The 18,862-nt window shown below is 36.5% G+C and overlaps 1 protein-coding gene across 2 annotated transcripts in view; it reads right to left on the reverse strand.

Annotated features, from left to right (window-relative positions):
- Nucleotides 1–18,862, reverse strand: part of LYST (lysosomal trafficking regulator) — a 164,252-nt gene that overhangs the window by 51,143 nt on the left and 94,247 nt on the right. The window contains exons 26-34 of one of the 2 annotated variants that reach the window (XM_069571594.1): nucleotides 17,993–18,159; nucleotides 17,160–17,312; nucleotides 14,454–14,615; nucleotides 13,350–13,541; nucleotides 11,479–11,657; nucleotides 8,873–9,079; nucleotides 2,548–2,724; nucleotides 1,902–1,978; nucleotides 1,568–1,756 (exon numbers count right to left, since the gene is read on the reverse strand). In XM_069571594.1, coding sequence (XP_069427695.1) covers nucleotides 1,568–1,756; nucleotides 1,902–1,978; nucleotides 2,548–2,724; nucleotides 8,873–9,079; nucleotides 11,479–11,657; nucleotides 13,350–13,541; nucleotides 14,454–14,615; nucleotides 17,160–17,312; nucleotides 17,993–18,159 — 1,503 coding nt within the window. The remainder of the gene's footprint in view (nucleotides 1–1,567; nucleotides 1,757–1,901; nucleotides 1,979–2,547; nucleotides 2,725–8,872; nucleotides 9,080–11,478; nucleotides 11,658–13,349; nucleotides 13,542–14,453; nucleotides 14,616–17,159; nucleotides 17,313–17,992; nucleotides 18,160–18,862) is intronic. The other variant, XM_069571595.1, reaches the window with a different exon arrangement.

Here is an 18,862-nt window from a genome sequence, read left to right on the forward strand (position 1 = left end):
TACCTATTAAATTTTCAAAAAGATACAGCATGACTACTATATATGCTTTGTGATATATTAGACTTAGTATGATCAACTAAAGAAAAAAAATCAATTTCCAAATAAATTTTTTTCATTTCCCATTTTGCCTATTATCTAACGTAACAAACAAAATTATTCATTTTTGTAGTAATTACATTTCTAAAAATGTTTTAAAATAAATTAACATTTGAAATGAAAGGAAATAGTTTATAGAAATAGATAAGAGAAGTAAATTACCCTTAATGCTACTACCCCAAACATACCAAAATATTGTTAGTGATTTTTTTAAAATTACAGTTATAACTGATATACACACATATTTTCTTATATACACATTCCTATATCCTGCCTTCTTTATTATTACCATTTTAAATGGCTAATATTATATTGAGTGAAAAGATCATACTGTATTTATTACTATTGTTATATACTTAGTTGTTTCCAATTCATTCACTAACATAAAAAATGCAGAGATGAAAATCTTTGTTTACTGATTTTGCATATTTTGAATATTTTCCTTAGGACAGAATCACTAAATTAGAATAACTGGAACTAGAAATAAATTGTTTATAGGGTTCCTGATATATTATGTCACAGTATACCATGCCACCAAACCTCTGATCAAGAGCTAAGATACATTATTCCTACTGTGGAGATGAGTTCCTAAAGAAACTTTTTATTTTAACATAAAAGGTAAAATATAGTATCTAAAGATTTTAAAAAACTAAATTAGCCTCTAGCAATATTCAATTTTTCCCATCTGCTTATTAATTCTACTTGTCTTATGTGAAGAATATATTCATGTCTTTTGCTCAAACTTTTGGGATTTTCATTTTAATTTTCAAACTTTTATGAAATTTTAAAATAATAAAAATACTAACTTTGAAATACATGCTGAAAATAAATTTTGTTGTGGCTATGCTTGTTAAATACACTGGAAAAAAATTAAAGTTCAAAGCCATTCATTTCTTCTTTGTAGTTTCTTCAATCGTGTTTGATCTTAGGAAGTTATCTATCAGAGTTGATAAATACTCTATTTTCTTCTGCTTTGTAAACTTTTTAAGTTTAATTTATTCATTCACCTGGAATTTGCTTTAGTATATAGCTCCTGAAAGTCATAATACTGATCAGTTATGGTAACCAAATTCAGAGAATAATATTTTAATTTCCCTCTTTTCACTATTTGTGATGCATCTTTTTAGCTGTGTTACTGAAGTCTTAACTAGAAAAAGATGTATTTCCCAACTGTCTTGTTTCAGTGATTTCCCTATTCTTTTGCAAAGATCGTTATGTTAAAAAGAAAGCCAATAAACAGGTATTACTCTCTGGAAGAGCTAATGTCTCTCTCTCTCTCATTATTTTTTCTCCCTCCCAAGAATTAAAAAATTCTCATAGGCATATTCTTTAAGAGGAAATAAATTACAAATGATTAAACAAAAATATTTAAGCTAATTAGATAGTACTATGAATCTTTATTCTAGAGTGAAAATAACATCAATATAAAACATTCGTGCAAGACCACTGAAAGCCCTCCCACGTTGCCCACCTGTCATGCGTCAGTTGTTGAATAAGCTCCTGCCAGTGTCTGCTGGCACTCAGATCCACTTTGTACATTCCTCTGATATGCTGGATCACCTTTTTTCTCTCAATTCCTTGGGAAAGAGACACTGCCTGGGTGATATCTGCAGCTATTTTAGATATATCCTTTGATTTTGAATCCAAACGCTGGAAGAGACTAAACAGACAAGAAGCCTGTAAGTTAAGCATATGTGTAGGAACATTAAATGTATATCAAAATATGGTACATTAAAACTAAAAGCATATGCAAAATATAATGGGGCTCCTAGAAGACATAACTTTTAGCACACATGAAATCCTACCTTTGCTGATTATTATTAACTGTTTTCTGCCAGTTGGCTTTATTCACACCTTCTTCAGTTTCATATTTCCTTTGTTCCTAAAAGATTTAGATAATAATATAGTATATAAAACTTATTATTTATCATTTAACACTGGCACAGAACCCAGCAAACCAAATTTAAAACCAAGTTGACAAAGGAAAAAAAATTGTCTCCTGGAGACCAGAATATTAAAATAATCAGCTACTTAAATAATGTTCTAATTCCCCTTTGTTTCCACACACTTTGGGTCACAGAAATTAGGGTGGAATAGTTAACTAGGGCTGCCAAACCCAATGGGTTTGCATAGCTGCTTGCTTCCTTATTTTGCTTTTTCACTAAAGAACTGAGAACTTGAGGCGGATGATTCAACTTGCTTGTCACTATTAAAATCTTTTTCTTCCCTGAAAGCTAGTGGTAATGAATATGGATGACCACAGAGAATAAAATGCTCCTTAAAATAAGATTATTTGTTTTCTCATAAAAAAGCAATATAAAGTATAAGAAAATTATCATTTGAAATTCACCATCAGTGGTACTCTATAATAAAAAAATCTCTCAATCATTCTTTAGTTACAGTCAATGGGATCTCCTAAGAAAACTGTTTCTTATGGTTTCACTGACTCACCTCTTTGATCACTCTAATAAGGTCTGATTTTGTTGATGCACTGGGAGGGATGCACTTATGACCACATAATTTTAAAGCATTCATAAGCAGTTCTGCTGTGTCTAGTTCTTCTTCAGTCAATTCATCCTTGTGATTGTGTATCAACTCTGACAAATACAAAACTAGTTTGGCTCCATGCTTTAAAAAAAAAAGTAACAATTTTTTTAATTAAAAAAAATTTTAAGTCATAAAGAATTTGTATTTTTACATTTATATTCTTTAACAGTAAATTAAATTTTATTGCTGCATTTATTTGGCTAAATCTGGTTTAAATAAATCAGCTAAAAAGACATTTTGGGGACAACTGAAGAAATTCTCAAATGATTATGCACTGAGTATATGATGACATTAGAGTATATGCTAATTTTGTTAAGTATAATAATGTTGTTATGGTGACATAAAAAAGTCTTTTGAAAATAGGTTGTGATTTATATAATTTGCTTTAAAATACCTCAGGAAAAAATTATGATAAATATGATAAAAATACTAACAATAGTTAGACCTATGAGATGGTCATATGGTATTAAGTATTCACTAGTCTCTATTTTTCTTAGTATGTTTGAAAATTTTTATTGTTAAAGGTTAAAAAAAATGGAAGAAAAAGAGGAAAAAAAGAAGAAAGGAGGAATAGAAGTAATAAAGGAAAGAAGGAAAAAAGCACACAAGCTTTTGGGGAAAGAATTTTAGAGAGGGTTTGCTAAAGGAATACAGAAAATAAGCTTGGGATGAAGGAAAATAATTCTTAGTTCTTCTCACAGAAATACTGAACTAGAAGGGAAACTTTCCTTTAAATCTTAAGGTAAGAGTCTCTTTAATTTCTGCTTGGGAGAATAAACACTGAAGAAAATACCAGAACAAAAAAGTATCTTTGGATCCATTTGTAAGCATTCACTATTCCCTGGAGAGAACAAAAGGTGAAAAACTCCCAAACCAGTTAAGATGTCAGCATTCAGTATGTGAATATTTGTGAGAAGGGTTGGTTTAGGTCAGTCTTTTATGAACAGGCCTTCTAGACAAAATGAAAATGTTACTTAAGAAAATGAAAATGGTCCTTCCTAGTGTAGAACTAAACCAAGCTTTGATTCACGATTTCTTAAGTGGCTCTTTTTTTTTGAGCACACATGTGTACTTTTATTATCTATGCTGGGATTCCAAAAGCCTTGGCTACCAGTTTTGCTTTAGACGATTATGTGACTTTGGAAACGTGAAATTTTATTTTTAGATAAGCTTTGTTTAGACCAATTTTATGGGCCTCCCTGGCAACTCAGACGGTAAAGATTTGCCTGCAATGTGGGAGACTGGGGTTCAATCCCTGGGTTGAGAAGATCCCCTGGAGAACAGAATGGCAACCCACTCCAGTATTCTTGCCTGGAGAATTCAACAGACAGAGGAGCCTGGCAATCTACAATCCACGGGGTCACAAAGATTTGGACATGACTGAGTGACTGATATGCACACACATGCCAGTTTTAGTGCTTTTTATTTATTGTGCAGATCAAAGCTTTTTTCCGTTAAGTGGCTCTTTCATGCCAGATATATTACACCTGATTGTTAAGTGTACACTATGTATTATTTAGACATTAACTTTGCCAACAAGTTAAACATGCATAATTTTATATTTTAACAATTTGCATTCATACAAATATCACTGTATTTGGCTTTATGATATTTTAAACTGTGAATAGTCAACAAATGGATTTGGAAACTATTACATTTTAGGTGATATTTAAATTCACATGCTGAATCACATCATGTCATTTCCCAAAAGCATAAGATGAACATATGCAATGATGAAAATAGCAAAGCTCATTTTAATGCAACATTTTAAATTAGTCAGGAGACAGCTGTTAGCTGACCAAAAGAGAAAAAGGAACAGATGCTCTGCAAGTAAAAGGCCTGAAGAGTTGGCAAATAAAGAGGAATGGTAAATGACTAGAATATTTTCATATGTGCGTCTTAAAGGTAATAATCTTGATAGAACTCTAAAAATATTTGTTTAGTATTCGGTGACATTTTAAAATCATCTTGAAAAACTATCAGAAATGTTTTTTTTTCATTCTGAATGTCCAAAGAAACATGATTTTCCTAGGCACTGAAGCTGTTTCTAATAGCTCATTTTAACATCTTCTGATCAATCATTTATTGACTGTAGTTTCTGGGACTAGAAAAGTTGTTTTTGGAGACACACACACATAGAAATCTTATTTCCTGCTCTCAGGAAACTGATTTAAGGAATTGAATTTAAACACAAATTCTTAGAAAATAATACAATGTGTAAAAATAAAATTTTCGATGAAGTTTCAAGAAGGAAGAGTTCTGAGCAGACTAAAAGAAGGAATGAAGATTCTGAAGGTGGCACCATGTGATGTGGGTGCATGGCTAAATGGACACAACAGGCATACAGACAGACACAGGGGAGGAGAGAGGGCGCTGCGTGCTGTGGAGACAACACGAAGAAAGCAGCTATCAGAAGGACAACATGGCATATGAAGATGTTATGAGAGAAAAGATGAGGAGCCACAGACTGGCTGGAGAATTAACCAGATTCAATTGAAGGGAAGCTTGGAGCTTTAAAAATCAGGCAGACTACAGATGGAACAGAGCTTGTAGGCAGTTATAAAAAAGGCATGAGAAGAGCTCTCTACACTGCTGCGGAACCATTGCAGGATATATTGTTAGCTGAAGAAAGTAGAGTGAGAAGGATGTGTATGGTTCATTACCTTTTTTCATATAAAGAAGTGAGACAGAGAACACACACGCATGCCCACGTGTGTGTGTGTGTCACAAATTTGCTTATATCTCCAAAACAAATAAAAACCAAATAAGGATGGTAAGCTACAGGGAAAGGAAAAGAATGAGGGAAGGCTACAGAGATTAAAAACTAGAAACTCTTCAACTGTGCTGTATTTCACAATTTTGATTTTGAAACCAGGTTGACATTTTACAGATGGCTCAGATGGTAAAGAATCTACCTGCAATGTGAGAGATCTGGGTTTGATCCCCGGGTTGCGATGATGCCCTGGAGAAGGGAATGGCAATCCACTTTAGTATTCTTGCCTGGAAAACCCCATGGACAGAAGAGCCTGGCAGGCTACAGTCCATGGGGTTGCAATGAGTTGGACACGACTGAGCAACTAACACTTTCACACGTTTATTAGCTTTGCCCACTAAAAACGCTGAGAAGAAATGACAATGCAATAGAAATTAACATACCTAGTCCTTAGATTTGTAGTTTCTAAATACTATTATCTCATTAAAAGGAAACGGGCCTCTTGGGGAAAAAGTTTGGTTGCAGGTCTAGGGAAGGAAATATACAAGACGAGCCTGGGACATTCTTTGCTCCAGAATGGAAGGAAGTTAATAAAGCTGTGCTGTGTTCAGTCGCTCAGTCGTGTCCGACTCTTTGAGACCCCATGTACTGCAGCCCGCCAAGCTCCTCTGTCCAAGGAATTTTCCAGACAGGAATACTGCAGTGGGTGCCACCTCCTACTCTAGGGGACCAAGCCTGCACCTCCTGCATCACTTGCACTGGCAGGTGGACTCTACTATGGTGCCACCTGGGAAGCCTCAAGCTAATCGTATTAACTTGTTAAAATTAAAGAGGCCATGTTAAAAGCATACAACAACTTGAATCTACAGACGTGTTCATTTGAACCTGAAAGAGAAAAATAACTGCAAAGATTTGAAACTACTTATAAAATTTATAAAACAATACCTGAGTTCATGACAACATCTCAAATATAAAAACAAATACAAAAATTAGAGTTTGCTAGGCCACCAAGTTATTATTCTAAAAACAAACAGATGAAAGAAACAAGCCTTTATCTTGCTTTTCCTACAGAGACTATATTTTAGGGTAGCCAAACAGCTACTAAGGGAATATTCTTCCCTATAGAAGAATCAGAGCTAACAGATGATGGTGGAATGAGAAACACAGAGAAATCACTATTTTGAAACGCCTAATGAAAACGTGGATCTTGGCAACTATCATTAATGGTTACTAAGATAATTAAGGACTGAGGGTGAACTTTATAATAGATGAATCAGGCTGCTACCATCTCAGAAAAGCAGAGCAACCAGATGTTTTCTGCCTGTTGCCATGATGTAATGGAAAATGAAGTATTTTTTTAAAAAACAAAATAGGAAATAAAAAAATTGGAATCTAGTCAAGCCCCTAGATCTAGAACCACAAGGATACAACTGAATAAATCCAGAATGTGGGAGAGTCTATAGAACAAATGACTCAGTTTCATCAACAAATAATGACAGTTAAAAAAAAAAAGATTGGGGACAGTAATTACAAGGATTAAAAAAATGTAGCACACATCAAACAAATATTGTGTGGGCCTTGTTTGGATCCAGAATCAAAAAACTATCTAAAAAATTAAAAGAAAATTGGGAACATTTAAACATTGGGTATTAGATGATAATAGGTAAGTGAGCCAACTCACTGGAAAAGACTCTGATGCTACAAAGATGGAGGGCAGGAGGAGAAGAGGGCGACAGATGATGAGATGGTTGGATGGCATCACCAACTCAATGGACATGAATTGGAGCAAACTCTGGGAGATAGTGGAGGATAGGGAAGCCTGGTGTAGCGCAGTCCATGGGGTCACAGAGAATTGGACACGACTTAGCGACTGAACAAGAAGAAGAAGGAATTACTGTTACTATCATAGAGAGTGATAAGTTAAAATTAAGTCCTATTAGCAGAGATTTAGACTGAAGTATTTACAGGTAAAATAATCTGATACCTGACTTTATTTCAAAGTACTACAAAGAAAAATTAAAGTCAGGTTATGGTCATGTGGGGTTCTTTTTTGATTTCTTCCAACTTTTAAGTTTATTTGAATGTTGACATAATAAATCTTCCATCTGAACCATGAGGGCTTTGCTAGTGGAATCTGGGTCGGGAAGATCCCCTGGAGAAGGAAATGGCTACTCACTCCAGTATTCTTGCCTGGAAAAATCCCATAGACAGAGGAGCCTGGCGGGCTACAGCCCTTGGATTCCACAGAGCCAGACACAACTGAAGTGATTTAGCAGGAAGGATAATAAATCTTAAAAAAATTACCAGATCGAATAATCTGGTCTTGAGGTAGAGAGGAGGCTATTGTAGTGATCCAAGCATTAGGGGTGAAAGCCTAAACTGGGGGGTGGAGGGTGGGCAGAATATAGGGATAGACAGGACTAAATAAATGACTGGCCTTGGTGATACAATAGATTCAAGAGAGAACAAAGTCAACCACAGCTGCAATGTCTCAAGCTGAAAGCAGTAAGGATACCACCAACAGAAACGGAAAAGTGGAGAAGTGAAGCTGGTAGAAGAGAACTGGAAACATCACGGTTGGATTCAGAGGGATGGCAGCTTTGCTGAGAATAAAGCAACGAAAGAACAGCTCTTTGACTGTATCTTAATTTTGCCTCTTCTTGGGCTTCATATGAATGGAATGATAAAATGCCTACTCTTTGGTGTTTGGCTGTCCCTTTCAATGACACCACGATTTTGAGCTTCATCCATACTGATGGGTGCATCAGTAGTCAGTTCATTTGCATTGCTATACAACAGTCTAATGCATAAATATACCACAGTTTAGTTACACATTCTCCCACTGACAGATACTTGGGTTATTTCCAGTTTTTGGCTATTAGTAAAAAGGCTGTCATAGATATTCTCCTACTAGTCTTTTTATGTACATATGCTTTAATTTCTCTTAGGTAAATATCTAAAAATGGAATTTTAGCATCACAGGCTAAGAGTATATTTAATTTCATAAGAAACTGCTAAACAGAATGGTTACACGACTTAAATCCTCCATCTACTGCTTGCTAAGTGATAGAATTAATAGATTCCAAAACAGCTTGAGTATTTTGATTTTACCATTCCAGATGATCAACAAATATTTTAACTTATTGTAAATATTTTTGAAATATGTTATATGCACTGTTACTTGGGCCATTCAGTATAGATGTTTCATGGATAATATAATGCTTTAAAAAGTCTCCAAACAGTTCTTAAAGAAAACACTTCAAGATTTAGTAACATACTATGAAGGATCTTACAAGAACTCAGGTATAGAACTTAAACACTGGAAAAAGGAAGGGGGATTAAACAGATTAAACAAATTGACTCTGGTAAGTGGCATCTGAAAAAAGACCTCAGAAAATATTTGTTTAGTTAGAAAACTATATTCATGGTATTTGGCATGAAAATACAGTTTAAATTCAGTTCTTGATTTGTATAGTTTTATAATAGCTGTTACTCATGAAGTATTGGGGTACTTACTTGCAGGGATGGGCTAAGACAGTCTCGCAGTATTTCCTGATGATTTGGTTCACGAACTATTTCAAAAATTTGCTTTCTCTCTTGTGAAGGGTGGGCTGGAGACAACATATGCACGAGCAGTCTCCCAAGTTGCATTCGGAAGGTTTCCTTACAAGACCACAAGATTTTAGCCCACTGCTGTTTGGAACTACTGGTTTTACCTGAAGCCTTAAATCAAAACAGGAATGAATTAGGATCAAATATCTTAAGCAATAATATAATAACCCTAACACAGCCCTAAAAAATCATGGAACATGTTTTATTCTAGAATTTTCAAACAGTTGAAATTAGGAAGATATACACATCCACATAAACAGGGTTTTAAGAGAGATGGATGCGCATCAATGTTTACAGCGGCATTGTTCAAAACAGCCTAAAGGTAGAAACAATCCAAATACCCATTGATGGATGAATGGATAGACAAGTGCAATATATACCAACAGAACAGTGGTTTATCAGGGACTGGGGGAGAGACTAATGGGGAGTTACTGTTTAACAAACACAGAGTTTCAGTTTCCGATAACGGAAAAACTCCTAGGGATGGACAGCGGTAATGGTTGCACAACAATGTGAATGGACTTAATATCACTGATTTGTACATTTAAAATTGTTAAAATAGCAAAATTTATGTTATGCATGAGTGAGTGACATCGCTTGGTCGTGTCCGACTCTTCAAGACCCCATGAACTGTAGGAGCCTACCATGCTCCTCTGTTCATGGGATTTTCCAGGCAAGAGTACTGGAGTGGGTTGCCATTTCCTTCTCCAGAGGCTCTTCCCAACCCAGGGATCAAACCCGGGTCTCCCGCATTGTAGGCGGACACTTTACTGTCTGAACCATCAGGGAAGTCTTATTTTACCATAATTTAAAAAGGAGAGATAAAGAAGCTAAAGTCCTCAGACACTTAAAAAAAAAAAAAAACAAAAAAAAAACTACCCAGGGTTTAGAAATTTTAAATGGCAAAAACAAAACAAAAAAAAAAACCACCATCAAAGAACAACAGTAAATAAGCCTACCTGGATTTTACAATATAAAAGAGGAGGATTCATAATAGAGGCTTGAATTAGTACTAAAATATTGAATATTTTAGTAATATTTTAGCTGTTGTTGTTTAGTTGCTAAGTTGTGTTTGACTCTTTTAAGACCCCATGGACCAGGTGACGCTGGTAAAGAACCTGCCTGCCAGTGCAGGAGATGTAAGGGACCCAGGTTTGATCCCTGACTTGGCAAGATCCCTTGGAGAAGGGCATGGAAACCCACTCCAGTAATCCTGCCTGGAAAATCCCATGGACAGAGAAGCCTGGTGAGCCACAGTCCATAGATCGCAGAGTCAGACATAACTGAAGCAACTTAGCATGCATATATAGACTGTAGCCCATTAACTTTCTCTGTCCATGGGATTTTCCAGGCAAGAATGCTAGAGTGGGTTGCCATTTCCTTCTCCAAAGGATCTTCCTGACCCAGGGATTGAACCCTCGCCTCCTGTATTGGAAGGCAAATTCTTTACCACTGAGACACCAGGGAAGACTGAAATATAGAGTAAAACTGTCACAAATTAAGAATTGTATATAAATTGACCATCAATATCCCTTAACAAATAACCAAATAAGCTGTGCTTTCGAAGGTGGTCCCACAAGGGTTAACCTAATCTTGATCAAATATCCTTTATCTGGTTTAAAAATTGGAATCAGCACATTTTAGTTTATTTTGAGTTTTGGAAATGGCTCTCCAGTTACTCCTAGTCCTAAGGGCTCTTTGTGAATGACTCAGTTCTAAGTGGAACCTGTAGACAACCAAATCTAGTTATACTGGCAGAATCATGATTTATGAGTTCTGCTAGAATTAGATTAGCCTTTGCTATCTGTGAGTGTACTGACCAATTTTTCCCCTATGTTCAACTATAAATGACCACAAAAACCTAAGTGAGTTGATGATAAATGGAGCCTGATGCTTCTCAGTATTCCCTACATAATTTTGAAGATACTAGACCTGTTTAAGCCAACATCTGCACTTCATAATTATCCATAATAATAACTCTAGAGTAAGCAGCTATAAACAAAGTTCTTTAAAAACAGGTTATTAGTTTAAGCTCTCATAGTAATCATCAAATTCCTATTCTTTTCTGATGCTGATTTTATTTAATAAATTATAATATTAGAAAATAGCTTTTAGGTTATAGACTTAAAAACCAATGCTGCATGGAGTAGTTCTGAAAAAGGCAAATTAGCAATACATTTTACTTCATTATTAAAATTCAAGTTGTCTGAGTTTCAGAAAAGTCTGCGAAAGTGTAAGAATATGATTCTGAAAACATGTAATACAGACACTTCTACTCCTAAGAGAGAAGGGGACGACAGAGGATGAGATGGATGGCATCACCAACTCAACGGACATGAGTCTGAGCAAGCTCCGGGAGTTGGTGATGGATAGGGAAGCCTGGCGTGATGCAGTCCATGGGGTCTCAGAGTTGTACACGACTGAGCAACTGAACTGAACTCAATACAGACACATAAAACCTCCACTCCTTCTTTGTGAATGAACATTTCCCATGTAACTAATTTACTCACACTAGATACTTTGAATCCTTCTACCAGATACATGAACATTTCTTTCTGAAATGGGTTGAAAATAGGCGGCTGTTCATGATGAATATCTTCTTCAGAAATTTCAGTCTGGGAAGCTGAGGTCCTGCTTTGAGTTGTACTTTCTGGAGTACTCAAAATGTCAATAATATCTGGATTAAATTCTTTGAATTAAAAGAAGAATAAAAAATTAGTCAAATCACTAATACTTAGCCATTACAAATGATAGTGGCAAAAATATTCTATGTAATTACTAATTCAGTTGTCACAATATAAATGTCTAATAGCTGCATTTGATGTAAAAAATACAATATACTAAAGAAAGTGAATTCTTTAAATTCTTTTAAATTCAGAAATTTAAGCCATACATGAGTCATATAATCCTATATTAAAGCTTAATTTTACTAATGAAGATGAATTAAACTACAAAATTATTAAAGTCATGAAGATTCTTGTACAATAGACCATGTGATTTTTACATTAGATAGATGTGAAGACCTGTTTAACCAGACATGCTATCCCATTAAATGCTGGGCATGTGATAACAGTTCAGTTTCAGTTTACTCTAGAGGCTGGTTGTCCCAAATATAAATTAGAAAAGTTAAAAAAAAAATGGGTGTCACTTGAAATTTTTTAGAATTTTGGCTTATTTGTATTGTTTTTGAGTGTATTTATTTGCATAGCCTTTTTAGTATTTGTTATAGGCATTAAAGTTCATACATAAACATATAAATCATTAGCTCCTGTAGAAGTGCACCTTGAAACCACAAAGTTATAGCCCAACATTATGTATCAGAAGGGCTAAAACTGAAAACAGTGAAACTTCTAATGCTGGTGAAGACATGCAGAAAACTGGATCACTCATACATTGCTGGTAGGAATATAAAATTATACTGCCACTCTAGAAAAGTCTGGCAGTTCCTTAGCAAGAACAAAACACACAACTGTCATACCACCTAAAAATTGTACTCTTGGATATTCATCCCAGAAAAGCAAAGACCTGAGTTCACACAAAAACTTTCACACACATCTTTATAGCAGCTAGCTCTGTTTGTAATAGCCCCAAACTAGAAAGTACCCAGATCGTCTTTCAACAGGTAAATGATTAAACTGTACATCCATACTATGGAATATTACTTACCAAAAACAAAAAGGGAACAGATTATTTGTGACATGTAACATTACATGTAACATCCAGGATGACTCTGCAGAGAATTATGCTGAGTGAAGAAAGTCAATTTTACACATACTGTACAGTTATATGCTGTATGATTCCATTTATTTAACATTCTTGAAATGATGAAAATACAGAAATGGAGAACAGATTGATAGTTGCCAGTGATTAACGAAGGGGTGGATGTGGGAGAAAAGTGGATGTGGCTCTAAAAGGCAACATACTCTTATTCTTATAGTGATGGAAGTGTTCTTTGTCTTGAGTGTAGTGATGTCAATATCTGGGTATTGATACTGAACTACAGTTTTACAAGATCCATGGTGGGGGGAACTGGGTAAAGGGCACACAGGATCGCTCTGTAGTATTTCCTAACAATTGCATGTGAATCTATGACTATTTCAAAGGAAAGTTTAAAAAATATATTGGAGGTGCTATACTATTTTAAATTTCAATGGTCAGTCCAGGCCAGCATTTAACATACTAAAAAAGTAGAATTTTATTCAAGGATACTGGGTCCAAATAAATTCTTTTACTAGTATGGATACTAAAAATTTTTTAATGCTCTTAAAAAATCTGAAATTTAGTCAGTTCTCTTTACCGTCTGAGCCACCAGGGAAGCCCCTCTCTTAAATTATGCTCATTTCAATATCTGAGCAAGAACACATTTATTCTCTAGTCCTACCTTGATAAACAATCCTGTTAACTGCAAAAACGGTGAGCCTCTGCAACCTCTGCGCAAGCTCTGTTTCAGTCGCCTGGACAGGGTTCTCTTGGCTCATTCTCCGTTGCATCATCACATGAAGTTCATCACTTGCTACTGAACGCATTTTCATCAGAAGAGAGTCAGTTTGAGCAAGGAGAAATTTTCGAGGACCTTTAAGTATATAAATTAAAACATCAAGTGCTGGAGTTAACAAGGATCAAAGAAATCATTTCTGCTATAACTTTTTGATTATCAGACAATGAAAAGAACTTTATTTAATTCAAAGGTAATTTATACAAGGAAAGAGAGTGATTAAGAGAAAGTGATTTTTCCCTCTCTGAAGAAGTGCAACAGTACACTCTGGTTTCAAAGCCCTAAATAACAATGCTATAGCTTGTGACATAGCTTAGTAGGACGGATATCCTTTGGAAAAATTTTAGTCCTCTGAAAAACTCAATCAGAAGGGTGTATATATCCAAACATTTTCAAATACCGTTTCACTTCTTTGTATTCCAAAATAATCAATAGATTTTTTTAAAGCATATCATGTTTTAGCAAGAACATTACTATTTTTGGGTAATTAACATTGCTGAAATGCCAACCCACTCCAGTACTCTTGCCTGGAAGATTCCATGGACGGAGGAGCCTGGTGGGCTGCAGTCCATGCGGTCTCAAAGAGTCGGACATGACTGAGCGACTTCACTTTCACTTTTCACTTTCTTGCATTGGAGAAGGAAATGGCAACCCACTCCAGTGTTCTTGCCTGGAGAATCCCAAGGACGGGGAGCCTGGTGGGCTGCCGTCTATGGGGCCGCACAGAGTCGGACGTGACTGAAGTGACTTAGCAGCAGCAGTAACATTGCTGAATTTTATAAATTATTTTTAAGACGTGTATATAGTGACATAGTAGAAATCAGTCAAATACAGTGAAGAGCTCAGAAAGGAGAGTGTAATTTCAGTAATTTATTATTAAAATGATTTGAAACATGCATCACATGTGATTCAGGCCTACAAAAAGCATTTCCTGAGAAAGGTTTCCTCAGGCTGAAGAGGCAGGAGTGGCTTCCTGCACCATTACTGCACCTGCTCCAAGAGGCACCCCACAGGGAGTGGATCCAGGAGAAAAGGAGGTAACTGAGTCTTGATTTAGTGGACTGAAGGAGAAGGGCATTGGAAGATGACCATAGGAACCAAAATGACGTCTTGGTAGGTGAGGAATAATGGAATCCTTCATTGGAATTGAACCTTTTTTAAATTATGAAAGCATATATCAAAGTCCACAAATAGCCTCTATAAACATTACTTACAATAGGATTTAATGACTCATCCTGCAAGATACTGAAATATTTTACTAGCATTTTAGATTGTCCAGTATTTTAGGTAATCAGTATTTTTATCAGTTAATACAGGTTGGTGTATAGAATCACCTTTGAGACAAAAATGGAGCAAATATAAAGAAAAATCCATATCCGGGATATCTTCAAGGATAATATTATCAGATTATGTTGGTTTAAGCAAGTCATCCTAATCTCTGATACAGCAGACCTGGAAGAAGTGGGTGTGAAAGGACACACAGAGATGGGTGTGGGGCCGCCATCCAGCAGTTTCTAATTCTAGGCCTTGGTGGATCTGTGACACGAGGAAGTTGGACTGGATGACTTTCAAGGTCTTTTATCAAGTTAAAAAGTTTTAGGATACTATAAGCCTTATATATGTGGCTGGAATGTGAAGTCAAGTGGGCCTTAGGAAGCATCACTACGAACAAGCTAGTGGAGGTGATGGAATACCAGTTGAGCTATGAAAGATGATGCTGTGAAAGTGCTGCACTCAATATGCCAGCAAATTTGGAAAACTCAGCAGTGGCCACAGGACTGGAAAAGGTCAGTTTTCATTCCAGGCCCTAAGAAAGGTAATGAGAAAGAATGCTCAAACTACTGCACAACTGCACTCATCTCACACGCTAGTAAAGTAATGCTTAAAATTCTCCAAGCCAGGTTTCAGCAATATGTGAACTGTGCATTTCCAGATGTTCAAGCTGATGTTAGAAAAGGCAGAGGAATCAGAGATCAAATTGCCAACATCTGCTGGATCATCGAAAAAGCAAGAGAGTTCCAGAAAAACATCTATTTCTGCTTTCTTGACTATGCCAAAGCCTTTGACTGTGTGGATCACAAGAAACTGTGGAAAATTCTGAAAGAGATGGAAATACCAGACCACCTGACCTGCCTCTTAAGAAACCTATATGCAGGTCAGGAAGCAACAGTTAGAACTGGACATGGAACAACAGACTGGTTCCAAATAGGAAAAGGCTGTATACTGTCCCCTTGCTTATTTAACTTCTATGCAGAGTACATCATGAGAAATGCTGGGTTGGAGGAAGCATATGCTAGAATCAAGATTGCCGGGAGAAATATCAATAACCTCAGATATGCAGATGACACCACCCTTATGGCAGAAAGTGAAGAGGAATTAAAGAGCCTCTTGATGAAAGTAAAAGAGGAGAGTGAAAAAGTTGGCTTAAAGCTCAACATTCAGAAAACAAAGATCATGGCATCTGGTCCCATCACTTCATGGCAAATAGATGGGGAAAGGGTGGAAACAATGGCTGACTTTATTTTGGGGGGCTCCAAAATCACTGCGAATGCCATCATGCAGCCATGAAATTAAAAGACGCTTGCTCCTTGGAAGGAAAGTTATGACCAACCTAGACAGCACATTAAAAAGCAGAGACATTACTTTGCCAACCAAGGTCCATCTAGTCAAGGCTATGGTTTTTCTAGTAGTCATGTATAGATGTGAGAGTTGGACTGTGAAGAAAGTTGAGCACCAAAGAAGTGATGCTTTTCAACTGTGGTGTTGGATAAGACTCTTGAGAATCCCTTGGACTGCAAGGAGATCCAACCAGTCCATCCTAAAGGAGATCAGTCCTGGGTGTGTACTGGAGGGACTGATGTTCAAGCTGCAACTCCAATACTTTGGCCACCTGATGTGGAGTACTGACTCATTTGAAAAGAGCCTGATGCTGGGAAAGATTGAGGGCAGGAGGAAAAGGGGGCAACAGAGGATGAGATGGTTGGATGGCATCACCGAAACAATGGACAGGGAGGCCTGGCGCGCTGCGGTTGGTTCATGGGGTCGCAAAGAGTCAGATACTACTGAGCGACTGAACTGAACTGAACGTTAGGATAAAAATAAAAACTCCTATCATGGGCCATGAGAACTGGTCCACACCATCCTGTAGCATCTCACCTGGTGGAACTATCTCATCAAGGACTACACTCCAGCTACACTGCTGTCTTTCAGTTCTCTGAACAAACTTAGCTTTTTGCTACCTCGGCACCTGCACATCAGCTGTTCATTCTGCCTGTAACACTCACTGACTTCTCTAATTCCTTTCTCATCCCTTGTATTGAAATCTTACTTCCTCAGAGACTTCCCTAACCCTACATGTAAATCAGGTTGCCCTGCTCTGTATGGTCTCTTATTTCTATCCTCTGTATTTCTCCACCATTTTATGGTAGAAAGGTAGGATCTGAGTCTTTCTTAATCCTTGCATCTTTAACATTTAACACAGTGCTTGGCACATGGTAGGAGCTCAAGGGATAACTGAATGAGAACAGCACTGGAGAGAAAGCTAGAGAATAATTTCCTCTTGGAGGAAAACCTTCTTAAACACTACAGTTTAACTTCTGAAACAAAGCAATGTTTTAAAATGCGAGTGATATAAGAATATAGGAGAGTCAAACTACCTTCTATGTATAATTAGTAAAATATTATTTAAATACTCACCAGCAATGCTCTTTCGCTTTTGAAACATTGTATGATGGGGAGCAGAAGGCGACTGAAGTGAATCTGTAAGGTTCTCAGAGTCATGATTTGCAGTGGTCCTTATAAATTCCATAGCAGCCTGGAGAACTCTAAACTGTAGAGCAACAGCCATATCTAAAAACAGAAGATACTAGAATGTTTTCAAGCTATGTGATTGTAATTGAGTTGACTTTTATATTAATACTAATGCAATATCAAAAGTGTCAATGATGTTTTATTAGACGTAAATTTCAAAATTTTGATCATGGGTTCTTGATGGTAGTAAATATTTTATAACTGTCTTTAAAAGCAACCTTAAAGCAAATTTCCAAAGGATCACTATAAAAAATTCAATGGAAAAATACTAGCTCACAAATGTATTTCATTTCATGTAATTGTCTTAAAAGGCTAGGCTTTTTAATATAGAAGGCAAAAGTTTAACCAAAAGTTTAAAATGTGAAATTCTCACATTCTTCTGCCCCATATTCACTTTCATATTTGCCACCAAAGAAAATTAAAGGGTATTATTAGTCAACATAAGCCTTTTAATTCTACTTGGCAAGAAAAACCAGCAGTTTCTTTTAATGATATGTTGCCAGCTACTAATTACATCAGGGTGTCACTTGTAATTTTTGCCACTTAAAAAGGCTTCTTTTTAAAGCCAGTGAACAAAGTTAAGGGTGAACATTTAGTAGAACAGTTTCCTCTCCTCTAACCCTCTCTCTCTATAGAAGCCAGAGAAAGAGATGAGGTTCTGATAACAGTTTTGGCTATTATACAACTGCTCCCCCCAATCCATAAAAATTAAATCTTACTTTGGGTCCTCCTGTTTTTGCTATTTTGAAGATATCCAAGCAGTACAATAAGATCTTCAATAACTCTAAAATACTGTGAGCCTGAGGAACTGCAAGCATGAATTGTAACTGCTATGAAAAGTTGCTGTATATCACAAGCAAGTAATCTGTATTCATTCAAAGGAATGCTAAAGAAAAAGAATAAATAAGGCAAAAAGAATTGGTTTAAACTCCTGTTCTGTTAGCATGCACTCATTCATGCATTCATTTGATATTTATCCATGCTCACTCTATGGCAGGTCATATGAACTACAGGCTAGGGACAGATAAAAAGACAGACTTTGACTCCTATCAAAACTCAGCTTGCAGAGGACCAGGCAAGTGAACAGATAACTATAACCAGGAAATGGTGTAAGTGTAACAACAGAGACTAACACAAGACACTGTGGGCATGCACCACTAGGTTCCCAGCCACCAGAGGTTCTATGGGGATGAAGAGGTATATTCTGAGGCTCCTCAAAGATGGTGACTCTGAATAAACTAATTGACCTCTCTGAATCCCACTTACACAAAGTATGGCCATTTTATGGGTTAAAAGAGACAAAGATTTGAACATTATTAGTCACCTGCACGTGTGCTCAGTTGCTTCAGTCGTGTCCGACTCTTTGCTACCCTATGAACTACAGCCCGCCAGGCTCCTCTGCCCATGGAATTCTCCAAGCAAGGATACTGGAGGGGATTGCCATGCCCTCCTCCAGGGCATCTTCCTGACTCAGGGATTGAACCTATGTCTCCTACGTCTCCTGCACTGCAGGCAGATTCTTTACCACTGAGCCACTGAGGAAGCCCACACTAATCACTTATAAGTACCTAATAAATATGAATTAGTTA

Source organism: Ovis canadensis, chromosome 25 (assembly GCF_042477335.2).
Source record: "Ovis canadensis isolate MfBH-ARS-UI-01 breed Bighorn chromosome 25, ARS-UI_OviCan_v2, whole genome shotgun sequence".
NCBI lineage: Eukaryota > Metazoa > Chordata > Mammalia > Artiodactyla > Bovidae > Ovis > Ovis canadensis.